General features: G+C 41.3%; 1 protein-coding gene across 4 annotated transcripts in view; it reads right to left on the reverse strand.

Annotated features, from left to right (window-relative positions):
* Positions 1 to 20,097, reverse strand: part of SPTBN1 (spectrin beta, non-erythrocytic 1) — a 196,192-nt gene that overhangs the window by 137,560 nt on the left and 38,535 nt on the right. For 2 of the 4 annotated variants that reach the window (XM_060168837.1, XM_060168838.1), the window contains exon 2: positions 4,417 to 4,611. In XM_060168837.1, the coding sequence (XP_060024820.1) occupies positions 4,417 to 4,564 (148 nt within the window). In that variant the 5' untranslated portion in view covers positions 4,565 to 4,611. Of the gene's footprint in view, positions 1 to 4,416; positions 5,724 to 20,097 lie in introns of those variants that run through there. The other 2 variants (XR_009544039.1, XM_060168836.1) reach the window with 2 other exon arrangements.

Here is a 20,097-nt window from a genome sequence, read left to right on the forward strand (position 1 = left end):
CATGGGAAATAAAATATATACTGGATTTCAAAGACAGTATAAAAAATATACAGTATCTCATTTATAGTAAGTTTTTTACACTGATTACATGTTGACACAATATTTTGGATTGTCTGATTAAGTGAAATATCTTACTTAGAACATTTAAAATCACATGTGTAGTATTATATTTCTTTCAGACAGCACTGATCTGGACATTTAAAGTACATCACTGCTTTAGCTGATTAAATGCTCCACCAAAATTCTTGGTCACTCAAATAAATACTTACGTTTAAAGGGAATCTGGCTTACACATACAGCCACTAATATGTGTTATTTACTCTATCCATGTAATGTAAAAGAAACAATTAGGTGCTTTCACCTCATTTTCCTATGTTTCTCAGCTGTTCTTAATTCCCCATAACCACATAAACCCAAGGTCAATTTCTTTTCCCATGTCCGTACCTTAGCAGAAAGGATCTCCTGCAAAATTTTATCTCATAAATGCTGATAAGTGACAACTCCCAAAGTAATCTTGTTTTTAATTTCTGTCATTTTTTTAAATGTTCATTCATACACAGGCTTTCTCCTACTACTTCTCTATGCCATTATTTTGGGAGAAAAATTAATCAAAACTTTTGAATGTGATATTAGATGTTAAGATGTTTTTATGTTGTTTTTTTTCTTAATTACAAAACTGTTCATATTTATTTCAGGAAAAAGTTCAAATACAAATAAGAAATAAGTTACTCAGAAAGAAACATGGAATATTTTGGTACATAGCCTCCTAATTTTTTAAATTCACTATTTATGAGTGTTGATATAAAGATATTAATTTTAATTACTTTATCAATATTTTCAAGCTAAATGTTGCACTTTTAAAAAGACTACTTTTCCTACTTCCCCTAATTTGTGTTGATTCCACAAAATATAACCCTAAACCATAAACACCCACCACTTGTAAAAAGAAAATGTTTAGCTTTTACCTTTCTTTAAAAGATTAAAGGGTTTCTTTAATATGTAAGTTTCAGGTTTACAGCAATAGAATTCCTCATCTGTATACACTATGAAGTGATCACCAGCACAATTCTACTTACCATCCATTCACCATACAGTCGACCCCCCTTCACCTCTTTCACCCATACCCACCCCGCTTTCCCTGTGGTAACCACTAATACGATCTCTGTATCTGTGAGTTTGGTTTCGGTTTGTTTGTTCATTTGTTTTGTTTCTAGATGAAATGGCCTCAGACACCCAAGGAAGTAGACCAGATGACCATCGATACTCTACACCAGTCTCAAAATGGGATTCCCCAGACCAGCCACATCAGCATCACCTGGGAACCTGTCAGAAACATAAATTATCAAGTACCATCTCGGACTTAACTGAATCAGAAACTCTGGCGGTGGGCCCACAATCTGTGCTGTGATTCTGAAGACCACTCAAATTCTAAAACCACAGTTCCAGACGGTGCTGGTCTGATCTGTTACTCCCGCTATCAGCTTATAAGGCTTCTTAGAGAGCTCAGAGACTTTTCTGTCCCACAGAGCTGGGAAGTCAGATAATAAAGCAAGATAATTTCTTCCATGAACAGGTGGTTTTCCTGGTATCTTCTGGATTCACTAAAAGCAATTCTTTTTTTGTTTTTCTTTTCTTCCCCCCCCCCACATTATTTATCCTGGAGGCAGCATGTTTTCTTTTCAGTAACTTCTCGTGGTTACTCATGGCTTCCTCAAGCCACAGGATGCATTTCTGAGCCTTCTGAAGATCTTTTTAACATGTTTGCATTACCCATCATCAATTCTCTACGCCAGTGAGCTTTGAATCATTTTGCATTTTACTGAATATTAAAAAAATAGTAGCATATACACTTTGGAGTCAGTCTGCCTTCAGTCACTTATCAGGGGTGTGACCTTGGGCAAGCTACTTAATCTCTTTGTGCCTCAGTTGCCTCATCTATACATTGTAGACAACAATCTCTCTCATAGTTGTTATGGGATTAACTGTTAATATATGCAATGCATTTAAAACAGTGCCTGACACACTGTAAGTATGCTTACTATTATTAGCATTTGTTCAAGGACCTGGATAACACAGAGGGAAAGACATCTTAGGAAGTATAGGGACAACTGATTAATCCTAAGGACAGCTGGGGATCTCCTCTGGAACTAGAGAAAAGAACAAAGCAAGGAACTGCTCTGCAGTTTGCGAGTAAAATTCTTAAAAGGGCGATACTACAGCTGACCCTTGAACAACACAGGGGTGAGGGACACCAATCCTCCACACAGTTCAAACCCCCGTTGTTTAAGGGTCAACTGTACCTGGTAGTCTGGAACCAGAAAGTAAATGACTCATGATCAAAGATAACTGGCCACTAATATCCTACTGGTCTAACAGCTCCAATGAAACCTCAAGAAAATGAGGTAAGACATTAAAGTACAAATCGATCCACTAGCACAAGACAAGATCATGGTTTCCATAAGGTTCCATGTTAATGAATAAGCTAGAAACTAAAGCTCTAATTCTAGAGTGACTATCTGGTTAATCATTTATGCCCTCGAATCAGGCAAGCTCCAGAAAGACCTGAAAATCACCACCACTCAACAAACAAATTATCCTAAGGCAGCTGAACAATTTTTCCATAGCATTTAGTTGCCTGCACCCTCAGCATCCATTTCCCTCTTCCTCCTTCCTGTTGTATTCTAAAGTTTCTAGCCAAGCTGTTTGGGTGGGACTGACCCCTCGCCACTCCCAACCCCGCAATTCCCTGCACCCCAAGATGCATTCCGATTAGCTGATGTCAATCAGCATATCCTCTTCTGACTCCAGTGGAGAGAGGTTCTGAGAGAGGCACGTGACCCAAGCACAGTCAAGCCAGTGAGACTGATTCCACGGCCATCGTGGAAGTACAGTACTGGGCAAGCAGAGGTGCTCTTTTCTACTGGATGTCCTTACAAACAGATCTGGGACCCAGGGCAGCCATCCTGGGACTCCAGGGACCCAAGAGCCTACCTGAGAATGAAGTCCACACCAGCAAGGAAAGCCAAAAAGTGGAAAGAAACTGGATCCTGGTCATACCATCTAAGCCCAGGAGCAAATCTGGCTTAAATGCTAAATTTGTCTACCATTCTCTGTCATGTCTCTTTGTCATTTAAACCACTTTGGGCTAGGTTTCCTTTTGCTTACAATCAAGAGAACTCCAAATGACACATGCCTCATAAACAGATTACACTGTAAAGGTAATAAAAAAGTCAGCTATCTTCACAATTAACAGGAAACTCACTTGTTTAAGTCATGACTTTTGTTTACTTGTCATAATTAAAGATATTAGGAAAAAATACATAAACCCACTTTTCTCATTTGGAAATCATTTTATTTGGGGTCTCAAAGTACAGAGGCAAGATTTTGAATAAACTCCACATTGGCCCCTTGGTTTACACATATTCAATACTGCTGAGTTTTCATTGTGACTGAACCCCCTTCCTGATTTTCAGGGCAATTCCACCCCATCTAGGGCCCTGGTAAAAGTGTGCCCTAAGTATTCAACAGCAACAAGGGAGTGAGAAATCATGAAGTAAGGGATGTGTGCCTGTTAACTTTATCAATGGCAGACTTACCTGTTATAGCATTAAATGTGCCCTCACCAGATTAAGCTATTGCTTTTCAGATCCAAAACCTCTGCACGTGATACTAACTAACCTTGGTCACTCAAAGCAAGTACTGTAACAGGTCAAGTTAATTTATATATCACAGGCCCTAAGTAAACAGGTTAATTTGTATACAGTTGACCCTTGAACAACAAGCATTTGAACTGTGCAGGTACACTTACACTTACACATTTATTTTCAATAAATATACAGATGTAGAGTAAATGTATTTTCCCTTCCTTATGATTTTCTTAATAACGTTTTCTTTTCTCCAGCTTACTTTACAGTAAGAATACAGTATATCATATATATAACTTACAAATTATGTGTTAATCGACTGTTTATGTTATGGATAAGGCTTCAGGTCAACAGTGGGCTATTAGTAGCTAAGTTCTGGGGGAGTCAAATACATGGATTTTCGACCGTGCAGCAGGTTGGTGCCCCTAACCCCCATGTTGTTCCAGGGTCAAACTGTATTTTTGTGTCTAAGGTATAGTATACTTCAATATACTGAAATGTAAGATGTGTTAAAAATAAAAGATTTCTGACAAGCCTAGAGCATCTCTTTCTGAACGGCTATAAAAACCACCCTGGGCTCTGAATCATTTGGGCTGTGGGACTGACAGGCCCCCAGATAGGAAACTGGCCACCTTATGAAACAGTCGGCTTGCTCTGGTGGGACGTGTTCAAGTAGAGCTGAGCTGATCTTGAGAGGGGGACAGGGTGGATGATTTCAAAGGGACCTGTAAGGCATCCCAGGCCTCTGTGACGGGACATAAGGGCACCCTACCTGCCAGAGCCTTGATGCGGGACCGCTCAAAGAGCCGCGCGGAGCTGTTCTCGTTGTCCCAGTCGTCCACGTCCCAGCGGTTGTTGACATCGCTGTACTGCTGTTGGATCTCGATGTTGTCGTAGTCTGTGGCTACTGTGGTCGTCATCCTGGACCGCCTCAGCTGCTTCTCCACATCAGCTCCTTCTCAGAGGTCTGTGAGAAACAGAAGGGAAACCCTAGTCAGGAGTCTAAGCTGTCGATCCCCACAAAACCTACTGGGGAAAGGTGAGCAGAAGGTAACACAACTCCTACGTGCTGAGAGCAGGTCTCTGGAGTCAATCGAAGCTGGTTGGGAACTTCAGCACTGCCTCGTAACATGTGTGTGACCTTGGCCAAGGCACGTAACACCTCTGAGCCTCTGTTTCCGCAGACATGAAGGAGGGAAGATACTCTACAGGTTGTTGAGAAGACTGAATGAGATGACGGATACCCAACAAAGGGTGGGTTTCTTCCTCCTTTCTAAAGTTTAAACTTTGCAATTTTAAAGTTTTATTAGAGCTGGAGGAATATCTATCTTGGATAGGTATTCTGAACGAACTAATCTGTGTCTATTGTGTGTCACCATAAACTATAATCTCTTAGCTTCTCCTAGAAATTCATATAATGTGATATAAGAGAACTAAGAGATCATTTTATCTAAACATATCATTTACATATTAGAAAACTGATGCCTAAGATTAAATGACATAGTAAATATACAGCAGCAAGGACAGTACTAGTGTTTAACAGATACCAAAAAATGACTGAAATTATGTATATGACTGTGTTATTACAAATTCTACTACCCACCCCAATACCCACGTCTCAGGGACCCACGAGGGCCACAATGTTTTACAGGGATAAATGGGAAACAAGAACTTCAGCCTCAGCGTTTGGCCCACTGCCGTCTTTATCACAGTGCCCTCAGAGAATTAAGAGAGATACATTTAGCTTTAAATGTATAGCTTCTCCCCTCAATACAGCTATTATTCATTCACGGAACCAAAATGTTCCGGGGACCTAGTACATGCTCAGCACTGTTCCAGATGCTGGGTTAACGGTAAACAAGATAAGGACCTGGCTCTAGTGAAGCTTACATCCTACTAGAAGAGCTGGACCAAAAAAGCACATAAGAAAAGACAAGATAGTTGAAAAGAAAATAAAATGAAACTGGAGTGATGTGACACAGAGTGAGTAAGCAGTCATACTGTCTTATAAACTTCAAAGCTGCTAAGAGACTAAACTTAATCATCCTCACCACAAAAAAGAAATGATAATTATGTGAAATGAGAGAGGTGTTAGCTAATGCTACAGTGGTAATCATACTGCAATATATAAACATATCAAATCAACATACCTTACACCTTAAAAGTTACAAAGTATTATGTGTCTGTTATATCTTAATTTAAAAGTAAAAGAGAGAAAAGAAATGAATGGCTCTTTTAGAGCTGGTGGTCAGGGAAGGTCTGAGTCGGTATTTAAACTGAGCTCTCAATGGTCTTGTCACACCCAGATCAAGAGGAATGACATTCCAGGCAAAGGAGTAAAGGCCCTAAGGTGAGAACAGCAGGGCTTGTTGGAGGAATGAAGAGCTCAGTGTGGCCCAAGTCTGGTAGGCAGGGAGAGATACAAGCAGATGAGGTTGGGAAGGTAGGTGGAGCCAGTCCACAAAGGGCTGTTTGTGAGGGAAGCCAGGGCAGGATTTTAACCTAATAACTGACATCACTGGATGTATGTTTTTAAAAGATCAATCCTGGTGCTGTGTGAAAAACAGATTCTAGGAGGCAAGGATATGTGCTTAATTCCTACGGGTGTGGTTAACTTCCTGCACATTTTATATACAAGCCTATCTAAGTAAATTAAAAAGAGAGGGAGGAAGAAAGATGCACCCCCCCCCCACTTAGTTGTAGGAAGATATCCCAAGGGAAAAGATGTTTGTCATCTCCCCCTCCCATCCCTTCCCCCAGGCCCCATCTTAAGACTCAAAAATTAATTATAAGATTTTGTACCTGGATGCTCGTTTCATGGAAACCTCATTCAGCGTGCCCCAAGAATGCACGCACAGACCAGAGTTAGCAAGCCTAATCACTGGAGCTCATGCACTAATCAAACCAGACACCACCCGGCAACCACAAATGGACCACTCGAGCTCACATTTTTCCCCACACATGGCACCAAACAAAGAAAATAAACAAAGCCACATACGCAGAAAAGAAACATTCCTCTTATTGTGCTTCAAAAGGCAACTTTTTCTCAAGTTCTAGCACAGAACCATACAAGGCACACGCAACCAGGGGTCCGTGGACAATAAATTAAGCTGAAACAAATGAACTGCACCTCAAGTAGTGTAGTAATTGGGGGCAAAAGCACAGACCTGCCCCCTCTTTTGTCATTAGCTGTTTTCTCACAAGATATCCAAGAATATCCCCAACACATCCTCCGTGTCCCCCTCACAACTGAATCACCATCTGTAACTCAGAGTCACCCACCTCTGCTCAAACAGAAACATCTCGGATGGGAGTAAAATCCTGGATTCCCATCAGGCAGACATTATCAAGGTCAAAAATATAAATCTATCAAAAAATATATAAATTTATCAGTAGATCAATTTTAACACCTCCATTAGCAACGTACTGAAAAGGTTTCATAAAAACACGAAAAAGTTCAGACACCTAAGCCAGTAAATATATTCTACAGAAGGATCTTACAGTTGGCTTTTAGCATTCAGAGTCATAACCCCTCCAAAAAAAAGAAAATCAATATTGTTATGTACCATTTGACCTTGGAGATGGTTAAGTTTTATGACTCTATTAAAACCAAAGACTTCTACGAAATTCAGCCTTGGAGGATGCCATCTCTAGGGGGAAAAAACGTGAGAGTGCTATTAACTCCAAAATGTTTAACCCAACCCGAGGTGAAATCGAAACACCACATACCTCTCTCCAGATTCGTCCTGGCTATTTGGTGCCACCTGCTGACCAATGAGAACAAGTCACACCGAGGCCTCCAGCGCAGCAACCAACCTGTGCTCCAGCTCCGTCACCCGACTCCAGAGTCAGCCCAACTACATCCCATGAATCTCTCCCTACCACTGACTTATCCAAAAATTTCTCGACAAGCAGACATTGAGTCCTTGATTTAAGTTTAAAATAAGTCATTCAGAGAATGTCAGCACATGTTTCCTAAGTATTCTTCTTTAATAACGCCATCGTTCCTCAAAACAAAGGGGTGACTGGGGAGCAAAAGTTCCTACGAGTCTGTATACAAAAGAAATACCGACTACAAGTTACTCTTTTTATTCGACTGTTTCACTCGAGCGTCTAAGAACTTGGATATCAGGGGCATTTTTGTCTTCAACATTCTCTGTCCTAAGGCAATATCCTCACCAAACAGTAGAGTTTGCATAATGATAGAATATATATATTTTTTTAATTTTCAGGGATATGTCAAAGCAAAAAAATCCCACATCCCCACCAGGGCCATAGTGGAACGGTGCTTCCAGATATTCAGCGGCAACAACACAGGAACCTGAAGGTGAAGGAACGGTCGGAGTCAAGGCAAGAGCATGGATGAGAGCGTGGCCATGGCACAGGGATCCCAGAAAGCCCAGCAACCTACTACCATCATTATCCCCTAACCCACCTCAACAAAGGATGGTACCAGCTGCGGGGGCAGCTTACATCGCACCTAAAGGTGTCCCCAGGCGGTTATCTATAAAGGGCTAGATTTTCCCAAGGTGCTAGCTATCAGCCATGTGTCCCAAGGGCCAGTGAAGCAATCTGTACTTCGATGGCTGTGGGAAGATTAGGAGGAGACAAGAGAGGAGGGCTGGCCATCTTGGAACTGGGCCTGGTGGTGGGGCTGCCATTAGGAAAGCTTGAGAGAACTACGTAAGGGTGGTGGGAGGTAAGACAATCTCCGCTCCAGAGAAGGGCTCTCACTGTCCCAGCTGGCTCGGTGCGGCCCGAATTCTGACTTGATCACCAGGGCAGGAACCCATTAAATAATCCTTGAGTGAATACAAATCACTAATATCCCAGATGTGATATGAATAATACTCGTGTCTTCTGTGGCCAGACATTGGGAAGATGATTAAAACTGCTTCCCTGCTCTTCTCTATCCTAACTCTGTGTGTGTGTGTGTGTGTGTGTGCGCGCGCGCGCGCGCACGCGTGGATAAAAATAAGGAGTACGTAAAAAAGCCAAGCCCCCTCCACAAATTACTCTTCTCTAATCCTCTGCCCTCTCTAATTCCTATGAACTGTAATTCTCCAAAAATAACAAAGACATTCCAAAAGCTTTATCATTTTCTGCTTCATTAAGAAGACAATTTTATTTATTCAAACTGACAGACAAAGACAGAAATAGACGAGGAAGCTATCATCATAGACCCAAAGAGGCAAAGAGGTTCCTCCAGCTCTGGCACATGCTACCACAAGGTCATAACCATTGGGAAAAAAACTGGAGCTTCACCGCTCCCAGCTTTAGGAGTTATTATTGACAGTTCTCTTCATTGACTAAAATTCTGAAAGTCAACACCTGGCCAAGTCCAGAGGGAAAACACTTGATCTGTTTATTTTCCAAGGTACCGTATCTGTTTTCCCTGTCACATGGCTATTAGATCAACACACAGGGTTTTGTTCTTTATAGTTTATCTCCAGGCTTCCTTCCACTGCCCTCTTCCGTCTGCCTGCATGATGTTACCCACTACCCTATGCTGACAACCACTCCCTGGACAGCTAAGGGCAGCGTCTCCTAAGGATCAACAAGTCCGTGTCTACAACTAAACTCCTAATTCCTCCCTCCAAACCTTGTTTTCCCTCTGTCACTCCCTCACTGAACAGCACCCTCATTTCTCCCACTGACCTCAGCTAGAAACCTTGCGGTCATCCTTCATTTCTCTCTCTCCTCCCATATTCAGGCCCCAAGGTTGCCTGCACCTCCTGAAAATCTCATAAATCAGCTCAAGCAATACTTCCTTATTCCAGTGCCTCACCTCTCATTTTAATCCGCAACCCTACATTGCCACCAGAGGGACCTTTCTAAAATGTAATTCTAATCACTTTATTCCCATGACTAAAATTCACCAATGCCCACGCCTTCAGAATAATAAATCCCCATTGCCTTCAGAATAATGCCCAGAACCCTCTGAAGAGAAATGAGCGCCTTCATGAGGGGCCTGCCCAGCTCTCCAGCCTGGTTTCAATATTCTTGTCTTTAACTCTTGTAGCTCCTGAAGGAAAAGTCATGTTCCGGTCTCACCTCCAAAACTACTACCTAGAACAGCTCTCTCCTATTCCAACAAATCCTAGCTGATGTATCACCTCATGCAAGAAGCCACCCCTGATCCCTCCACCACCACCACTACCACCACCTAGTCTGAGTTAGATGACCCACATATGTCCTCCCTCCTTATATACCACTGCCCTATCACTTATCATCGTAAGGCTGTTTCATAATTACAAAACTTCTATTTACTAATCATCAGTAGGACACAGGCTCTTAAGGTCATGTCCCCATCATACTGTGTTTATATTTCTCAACTCGTAGCAAGGTGCCTGGAAACATTAAGTGCTTGTTAATTATTTATGGACTGGTTGAGAGGGTGGGAGACTGGATGGAGGATGGGAAGGTGAGGCCACAGGAGCAATGACAATTCAAGCTGCCATGGGGGTACCGTCGCCATCAGTCATAAAGCCCAGAACACACACCCTTTTAAGTTCCACAGATCTGCTGGGCTCTCTGCCTTCCATTTCAAGGCAGTCACATTTTTAGACTAGGCTGCTAATGAACACGAACTTATATTTAATAAGGTACTTCTCTACATACTTATTAAAATGTATGTTTTCCTTTTTAATTTAGTTTTTACCCATGAAAATAATTTATTTTTTGTCCAAACTAGAGAACAAAGCAACAAAGAGAAAATAAATGGAATTTTCACTGGCGCTACACACGTGCAGAAACACACACTTCGTTAATACCCAATATTAATTAAAGGCTCAAATAAATTAAAGAAAAAGGTGACAACATTTGCCAACCCTCCTTAAGGAGGAAAAACATATGCCAACAATTACTTCGACAGAATTCACAAACCCAAATGTTCTGCAGACGCTTAAAAACCCTCCCACTTCACTGATGAAAAAAAAAAACTTGAAAAAGCATACACTGGACTGCTGGTGTGCCACCTTAAAAAAGAAGAAAAAACAACAAAAAAGATCCTGCTCAGGGACTCTGGAGAGACCAAACTATGTCTGAGAGTTTCCAGGAAGGGACCTCTGAGAGTTCTGTCTCAATCCTCTCAACTCTTCAGTAGCCAGAAAGCAAGAGAGTCACACCCCGCTTACAGTTTGCCACCGAGGCAACCTGCAGCACGTGTAAATGGCCAATAAAGAGGAGTCTCTGCAAGAAACCACATCTAGAACCACTGTGATGAATAAATCTGGCTAACCGACCGTTACTCAGGTTCACGGACCCAGTTCCATAAAAAGGCTCAAGTCGGGGCTTCCCTGGTGGCGCAGTGGTTGAGAGTCCGCCTGCCGATGCAGGGGACACGGGTTCGGGCCCCGGTCGGGGAAGATCCCACATGCCGCAGAGCGGCTGGGCCCGTGAGCCATGGCCGCTGAGCCTGCTCGTCCGGAGCCTGTGCTCCGCAACAGGAGAGGCCACAACAGTGAGAGGCCCACATATCGCAAAAAAAAAAAAAAAAAAAAGGCTCAAGAGCCTAACCTAAACACTCAAAGTTCTCTGCTCACAAACACCAGGACACACAGAAAAAGTTCTAGCGTGAGAGCTGACAACGTAAGAAAAACACACACGCATACAAAGTCCTTTAGAAAAGTTTCCTTTAGAAAAGTTTATCATTCACTTTTACAATTATCTAGTTTACTTGGAGCTTTACAGGAACACATCTACCGTACAAAGAGCATTATATGGCTGCATAAACCAGCCAAAATTCATAGACTCAGACCATTTTGCCAGGGAACGGTACTCAGAGACTTGTTTAAAATGAAACCTCGTTAATAAAGGTGGTCTTCAAATACTGTATATTCATACTAACTTTTGTCTGTTTTATTTATCAGTGACAGAGTATGTTAAAATCTACCACTATGACTGTGGTTTTAACAGATTTCCCTTGTAACGCCCTGGATACATGCAAAATCATAATTATTTTGTCTTTTTGGTGGGTTGTTAACATGAACTATTCTATTTCCTCCATATTCATATATTAATTCTATTTTTATTGATAGCAATATTTGCCTGTCCCTCCCCACCCCCTTTCTGTTCTTTAAACCTTCTAGAGTCATTCTGTCTTAGGTATGTCTCTTATTTTTTAATTCAATCCAAGAGTCTGTCATTTAGTGGGCAAATATAACCCACGTACATTTATTAGGATTACTGCTATATTTGAAGTTTCAACCAACTTACCTTGCTTTCTATCTTAACAAAATGTGGAAACTGGGGCGTGAAGATTTAAACAACTGGATCAAGTCATACAACTATGAACCCAACACCTATAATAACTTTATCACCACTGAACCCAGAGCCGTAATAACTTGTCTAATCTTTAAAATGCAGACAGTTGATGAGTCTAACAACCAAAGAAAACTCTAGTACTATTAAAAATAACTTCATTTTTTTGCTGGCTTACTTTATGCCAAGCATGGTGCTTTACTCGCTTTTTCAGTCTTCCCCAGCAACCTTTTGAGGTAGATACTATTATTGCCTACAGTGAATAAACTAAGGCTTTGCCCATGGTGGCACAGCAAGGAAATGAGGAAGCCAGGAGGGTTTGAAACAAGTGTGTATGACTCCATGAATGAATAAAGAGCTTGTGCTTTGAGGAACCCTTTAACAGCGGTCCATATCAGAAAATTGTCTAATGGACTCAAGGTTCTTAAACAAATAATAGATTAGCCTCCTTCAAAGCCTAATTACTAGGTAGGGCACAACCCACCCAGCCAGGTATCCTAGCCCATGTATTCTCAATGGGGGCAATACTGGTCCCAAAGGATGAAAATTCATTTGGGCGTTGGGGCAAAAAAACTTTCTTTTATGTAAGCACAGATACAGTATATCTGTAATATTAAAATTTCATGGGTATTAAAATTTCAAACTGTCTAAAAGACTTCTGGTGGAGGAAGAGAACAGTGGAAAACGGGTTAAGAAACATTGACCAAGCTAAAGGAAAGATGTGTACCACCTTTAGGTAAATTAAGACTTGAAGGCAGGCCTTAGAAGACAGAAACATGAAGAGCACATTTCTCTGTACTAAAGAACTGGAATTTCATACACCATGGGTCCCATTTATCATGCCTCTGATATAAAAACTCACATTAGGCTACTCCTCCCTAGCACTAACGTATGTACTTCAGGGAAGCAGTGATGATTTAGCCATCTTCTGCCTACAACACTCAAAGACTAAAGCACTCATTACAAGCCTGCTGCTACCGACTGAATGTTTGTGTCTCCCTCCCCCATAAAATTCACATGTTAATTCCTAACGCCCAATGTGCCAGCACTTGGAGTTGGCACTTTCGGGAGGTGATTAGATCATGACAGCAGAGCCCTCATGAATGGAATTATAAGAGAAACCCCAGAGTGTAACCTCACCCCTTCCATCATGTGAGGACACAGCAGGATGACGGCAGTCTATGAACCAGGCCCTCACCAGACACCAAATCTGCCAGCACCTTGTTCGTGGACTTTCCAGCCTCTAGAACTATGAGAAATAAATGTTGTTTATATGCCACCCAGTCTATGATGTTTTGTAACAGCAGTTCACACAGACTAAGACACCTTCATTCCCAATATTCGGAAGTAACCTCTTTCCTACCCAGATCAAAGATGCCACTGGAAGGCCAGTTCTAATTTTATGAATAAAGTTGTAGGGACAAATTTTATTTTTTTTTAACATGGGCAGGTTAAAGCAGGTTCTACTACTTGCAGTAGCAAAATTACCCTAACTATAAAGAAAATTACTTATTTTAAAAGATGCACTATCAGAAAATACACTGACTATGATTCGTTTTATTTTAAAACAATCTGTTTAAAAGATTACATCAGGGTGGCTTAAGAACTTACCATTATACAGTATGACCAAGAATACATTTCTTCTACAAGGAAAAGTAGAACGTAGGGGGAATAACAAGGCATCTCCCTGACCCTCTAACTTTACAGAGTGAACTGCACAATGAACAGTAAAATTATAAACAGATTTATTATTTGAGTGCCTTAAACAAAAGAAAAATTCTTAATACATGGCATAGACATTTATCCTTATGTACTATTTGTACTTGAAAATTTTAAACAAAGTACTTCATTTATTTTCTGTGCCTACATATGATACTATCTAGAGTCTAAATATAAATTTGTAAGCCCTAGAATTTTTTAACACTAGCTTTATTTCGAAAATAGATCAAGAAAGTAAGGTCAGCTTTTCCAGTACTTATCTATAAGCCTCAAAATCACCTAATTTGAACCAAACAAAAACGTTTAAAAATAATTCCTATTAAAATACAAGGCTTCGTCATATACTTGGCAGTTAAAGGCTATCCTTGCTTTTGTTCTATTAACAGAGAAAAGCAATTAAAAGTGAAATCATTAACTCAATGCAGACCTAACACCATGGTCTTATGGCCAGCGTGGGGTTTCTGAGCTGCTATAAATCACCACTTTGGTCTTCCCTTTACTTCCAGAATAGTTTTAAATTACATTAGGGTGTAGGTCTAATGTTACTGCTGCCAAAACGCCAGTCCTGACTTTCAGTGAGTTTGGCACTTCATGGCCTTACTCTTTGGGAAATTTTATAAGGCCTGAGTGCCTGAACAACAGAGGAGCAATAACATGCTATCTGGAAGCAGACTTTTACTCCTAGAACAGCCCAGTGCCTAAATTCTCTGCAAATCTTACCAAGCGAAAATGCGTATCACAATTTCCTGGAATAATGATCACATGACAGAAATATGTAAAACCACAATGAAAAGCAACACTACAGGAAATAATGAACGAGGCACACACGCTAAGCTCCATGAGGGCCAGGATCCTCTCTGTCCCGCTCATCTTTATGTCCCCAGCACCAGCACTTAAGCCACCGCAGAGGCTCAGAAACAATCGTGAAAGAAAATGGCAGGTGGCAGGGGCAGTGTCACCAACAGAGCATTCTAATGCTGAAGCACAATGCTTCTTTCTGCGTAAATAATAATGTGTCCTGGATCAGGATAAATTGTAATTGTTATGTAAGGGGCAACAGTCTCCTCACCCAGATTCATTTAGCAAAGGATAAATTGTTATAAGAAATTTATTTTCAACCAACAAAATATGAAGGGTCATATTTGGATAGGAATGGAATAATCACAAATTTCACAATCTCATTTGGGATAAACAAACATACTTATTTTAATATGTCATATTTTGAGAATCATTCTCCTTTGGAAAATGACTTAAATCCTAGGCTTGTCTAATAATAGCCAAATTTCCAAAGGTCTAAATATGATTAGTTAAATTGTCTCAAAGAGCAGTTCAAACAACCCTCACTGCTTGGACTTACACGTCAGCAGCAAGCCTTCCCCCTCTGCATGGTTGGCAAATGATTCCCAAACTATTTAGAAATCTGTAACCTTTCAAATAAACCAAATGAGTGAAGGTTGGCCTATGATACTTGAAAAGGAGAAGTGACATCAATCCCAGAAAAAACATTCAAATAATTACCATTTTAACATGATCAAACATGATCAAATTACTAAAATTTGTTTAAACCTATCAATTTGGGGAAAAAAGGTGTTTTTTTTTTAAAAAAAAAACACTGTTAACAACATATACAAGCCGAAATCCATTAGAATTCCACACATTACTTTTTAAAAACTTGACTACATAGGTGTTCGGTATGAAGCTTGGTAACAAAGGTCAGTTAAGGCAAATGTGGAGATTCACTTTGGCTCTCAATAATATTTAAACACTGCCATGCGAGAAAAATGAGCCACAGTGGTTAAAATACTGCCTATGTTTAGAATCACAGAGGAGCTCTCTGATACAGAACCATGAGCATACATTCACCATAGGTGACCAGACACAAGCACACACATCCACCACAGGGCCAGGCCATAATCCAACCCTGCCCAGCAGCCCAGCACTCCAAGCTTGGAAGAAAGGCAAAGGCTCAAGCACGGCCTTTCCAAAGCTACAGGGGCAGGGGCCTGCAATTCAAATTTGCTGGGCTCCCCCTCTACTGCTCAAATTACTTCAAAATGAAAATGAGGTCTTAGCTGGCAAAGTCCTCAATCAGGTTCAAGAGCAAAGGAACAACAACGATATACTGTGCAGCACAGGGAATTACAGCCATTATCTTGTAATAACCTAAAATGGAGTATAATCTGCAAAAATACTGAATCACTATGCTACACACCTGAAACTAACATAATATTGTAAATTAACTATACTTGAATAAAAATAAATAATTTTTTAAATTAAAAAGAGAGAGAGAGAGAGCACGCGAGAGCAAAAGAAACCAGCAACCTTCCTTGTCTCCGCAACAGGGGGATATAGGCTTTAAAGAACAAGAACCAGAACACCCAGACTGCTCTGACTTTCCTTCTTTAAAAGCTCCCTCGTGATGGGATTTTGGAAACTGTATTTTTGAAGTCCTTGCCTGACCAAAATCAAGCCTGCGTTTTCATCTCCTTGAAATATGTTATTAATAAACTAGTTTTCTACTTCCCAAAATATCTACAACGTAACACGTACTTTGTTTTTCCTTCCTCCAAACACTTTCAAAGAAGTTAGCTGTTTCTTTTGTCAGACTCAGCAAGAGTGAGGAATGAACAGGACAGTGGGGCAATTTAGAGAACTGGAGGGAATCAAATTATGTTAGCATCCCATGATTCTGTAGAGAGAGTAAATCAAGGGGTGGGCACCCCAGCAGTGGCTGGATTTTTAGTGGTGTCTGAGTGAACCCTAAAGCTGTCTTTCGTGCCATTAAATGCCAATTCCAACCCAAAAAGTATCAATTAGGAAGGCTTTCTATTCTCATTAGCAGTGGAGCTGCTCTCTCTCAATAATTTGTGAGTTTTAAAGATAGGGACAACAGATAAACAAGAAACAGGTCAGCCTAAACATTACTTTCTCCAGGAAGGCTCTTCTGAAGCTCCCAGCCCAGGGCCTCCTGCTATACGCTCTTGTTGCAATCTTTTCTCGTGGCATGTACCGAGAGTGTTTAAAAAATTACCTGTGTAATTGTTAACTGACTATCTCACTTTATATACCATACTCTCCATGAATTATTAGGTATTTCTTTTTCAGCAATATATCCCTAGGTATAATGCCTAGCACATGGCAGGCAATAGGTAAACATTTAATGAATAAACTTTATACTCAACAATTTTAATCTTCCAAGGGTATGATAGGCACTTTCCCTACCAAAGCAGCTGTATCAAGAAGAAAAATTTTCCAGTTTATCCAATGGTAAGTTTGTTCAAATTAAAGCTAGAAACAGTCAAAATCAAACAAACAAAACTGAAATAAACCCCTAAATGATAATGGATTATCTATATCTTAATTCTTCTACTCTACTTACCACCTCAGAATTTTTGATTTCCCATAGTCACCAAAGTAAAAACTTCAAATGGCAACCTCAAATTTCTATCTAAATTACAGAGGCTGATTTCCCAAATCAAATCTTTATTGCTGGCTGAACAGCCATACTCAAAGGGTGCTGACTTGAAGATTAAAGAGTGGTGGGACAAATTCATAACCCAGGGCCCAAGCTAGTCAACACCTTCCTTACGATCTCAGAAAGCACACTGAGTACCCACGGAGGGCCCTGGACCAAGAAGAGACTAAGAATACATCAAGTCCTACATTTAGAATTTTCAAGTACCCAAGGTTAGAAGTCGTGAAAACTGACAGCAGTGCAAAGAAAACGTGGTCAGCTCAACACAAAGCACCAGCAGAAGGCAGTGCAATTGTTAGACATGAAGTAACCACCCATGGTACTGAGCAACTCGAGTGTGTCCAGAAGGGGGCAGCCAGGCTGTAAGACACCTGGGAGTCCCCGCCAGGACTTAGGACCCTCTGGGGAAAAAAGTGTTAAAGAGACACCAGACAACTATCTTTAAGTAGCTTTAGGAGCCCTCATGTCGGCACTGGCACAGACTCCTTGGCAGGCAGTGAGTAACAAATTCGTAGTAACTCAGGGTTAGAAGGAGCTTTCTGAACAACTAGAGCTGTCCAAAAATGCAGAGGGCTGACCCGAGAGCAAGCGAGTTCACCAGCACCACCAGAGGCTCACTCTGGGTGGGAAAGTATCATTTGACAGGGCAGCCACAGTAGGACAGAGCACTGGGTGCGAAGCTGGGCTTCAGGAATTCCAAGATCCCTTCCAACGAACAGGCCTCTGTGATTTGGTTAACCAGAAAATGTTCACCGTTCTTCTGATCAGCACACTGCAGTAATACTACAGTACCCACAACTTGGTTCCCAAGGTATACACCACACTCTCTTCCATGGGGCTGATGATACTCCAAAAGAAGGGGATTTTTTTCTATTTTTAACTGAATATCTATTACTTTAATTACAACCATTCTTTGTTGGGGTGTTTTCGTATTAAGAGAACATTTGCATTCTCTTTAAAACAAAAGTACTCTTCTGCAAACATTTATAAACATTTACATTGGGTTTCACAACCCCACTGAAAAAAATGGGCAAAGAGTTTTGAAAACAGCTTTTACATTTTGATGAAAACATTAATTTTAAGTGTACCACTGGAAATATTTATTATCAAAACAATTATTCTATTAGCTAAGTTTATACTTTTTAATATCATAAGGTAGCAAATAAAACATCTGTTTATTAAAAAACTTTTCATTGGAAAACACTGACTATGCTGATGTGACATATTTTTGAGGGCATATTACTGAGCCTGGGGTTTTGTCCTTCACAAAAAGTAGAGACATTCCTGCTATCTAAATAGATGTGAAACTGTAAAACGTTTTTTATCTAAGAAAGTCATAGAATATCAGAATATAAAACAGTTTGTGCTTCACAAGTCTTCTGTACCTCTCTTTGCTTCTTCAGTTTGGGGAGAAGGGGACCGCATTTCAAGTTTCCCTAAGAAATTTCTCTGTGGGGCTTCCCTGGTGGCGCAGTGGTTGAGAGTCCGCCTGCCGATGCAGGGGACACGGGTTCGTGCCCCGGTCCGGGAAGATCCCACATGCTGCGGAGCAGCTGGGCCCGTGAGCCATGGCCGCTGAGCCTGCGCGTCCGGAGCCTGTGCTCTGCAACGGGAGAGGCCACAACAGTGAGAGGCCCGCGTACCACAAAAAAAAAAGAAAAAAAAAAGAAATTTCTCTGTGATTCTCCTGATCAGATTTTTGCTCTAACAGAGGGGACTGGACCACATCAGTCCCACCTAGTGCACTTAAAGGTCAATGCTCACATATCCAGCATCGGTCATTTTACAGTTTAGTCCTGGCATAACTACGGGGTTACTCAGAAGATGAGTTGGTGACGAACCAAATCAAATAAACAAGGTACCACACCGGCTGCAGAATTTGTTTTATTATGGCTATTTTAAATTCAGTTCCCAGAAGTGTCCTTATCTCGCTCACTTTCTATAGGCAGATCATGGTATCACCAAAACACGTCTGCAAAAAGTGAACTGATACATTTGGAAGCATCAAGAAAACACAGGAAAGCCGTTCTTTGTAACCACACTCAGCGATGGGATGATGAAGAGTCAGGCATTTAGCAGTTTCTCAGCCAGAAGTTGGTTGGTGTTGCCTTATGGCAATGGGCCTATGCTTTCTGTATTGATGCGCTGCTCAAAAAGAACTGATTGATCCGTTCAAAGACGAGAAAGAGAAGGCCTGTTTGTAAGACCAGTGATGAGAGCATGGATCAAAACGGTGACCTATAAGGATGGTCATTTTCATGCTTATGGAGACACTTCTTGCCTTGGATCCTTTTAAATCCCTCAGATTCTCCAAGGGAGGGAGGAGGGAGCCAGTGTCAAAGAGATTTCTCTAAAATGCATCTTGCCCCACCATGGCCTGTAGAAGGATGACAGGAAGGGTTTTGCTCTGACTGCAAAAGCCCTAAGCAGGTGAGCAAAGAAATCCCTCACACTGTGCCTAGTGTTCCGAGCAGAGGAAGGCAGCCGTTGGCTTACACCGTGTGCTGAAAAGCCTGGCCAAGTTCCTGCGAGATCATTCTCATATCTCCAGATGGAAAGAAATCGAGTAAACTACATCAGAATGGAGACTCCAGTCTTGGGGGCAGGTTGAGACTGCATGACCAGGGTCCCCAAATGTCTTTTTTTCCTTTTTTCTTCTTCTTTTTTTTTAATTAATAGGCTCAGTAGAGTAAGCTCCACACAGGAAAAGGATTTTTTTTTTAAACTTAGGGATCGCTACTAGAAGACTAAGAACGTACCCAGTTGTTAAAACCCCTCTTAGTGTAAAATCCAGAATGACTGCCGTGCCGGGAAGGACTCCAGCTACGCAGGCCGAGAGGATCAGCTCTCTTTCCTCGTGACCACAGAGCGAACCGCAGGGGTGTCAAGCGCGCTCCTCTGAGGTGAGGTGGCTGCTGTGTTACCCCAGGAGTCTGTGCAGGGCTCGTGGCTGGCTCTGAATGAGGGACAGCCCCTCCTCATCCCCACTGCTCACGA

This window comes from Lagenorhynchus albirostris, chromosome 13, assembly GCF_949774975.1.
Source record: "Lagenorhynchus albirostris chromosome 13, mLagAlb1.1, whole genome shotgun sequence".
NCBI lineage: Eukaryota > Metazoa > Chordata > Mammalia > Artiodactyla > Delphinidae > Lagenorhynchus > Lagenorhynchus albirostris.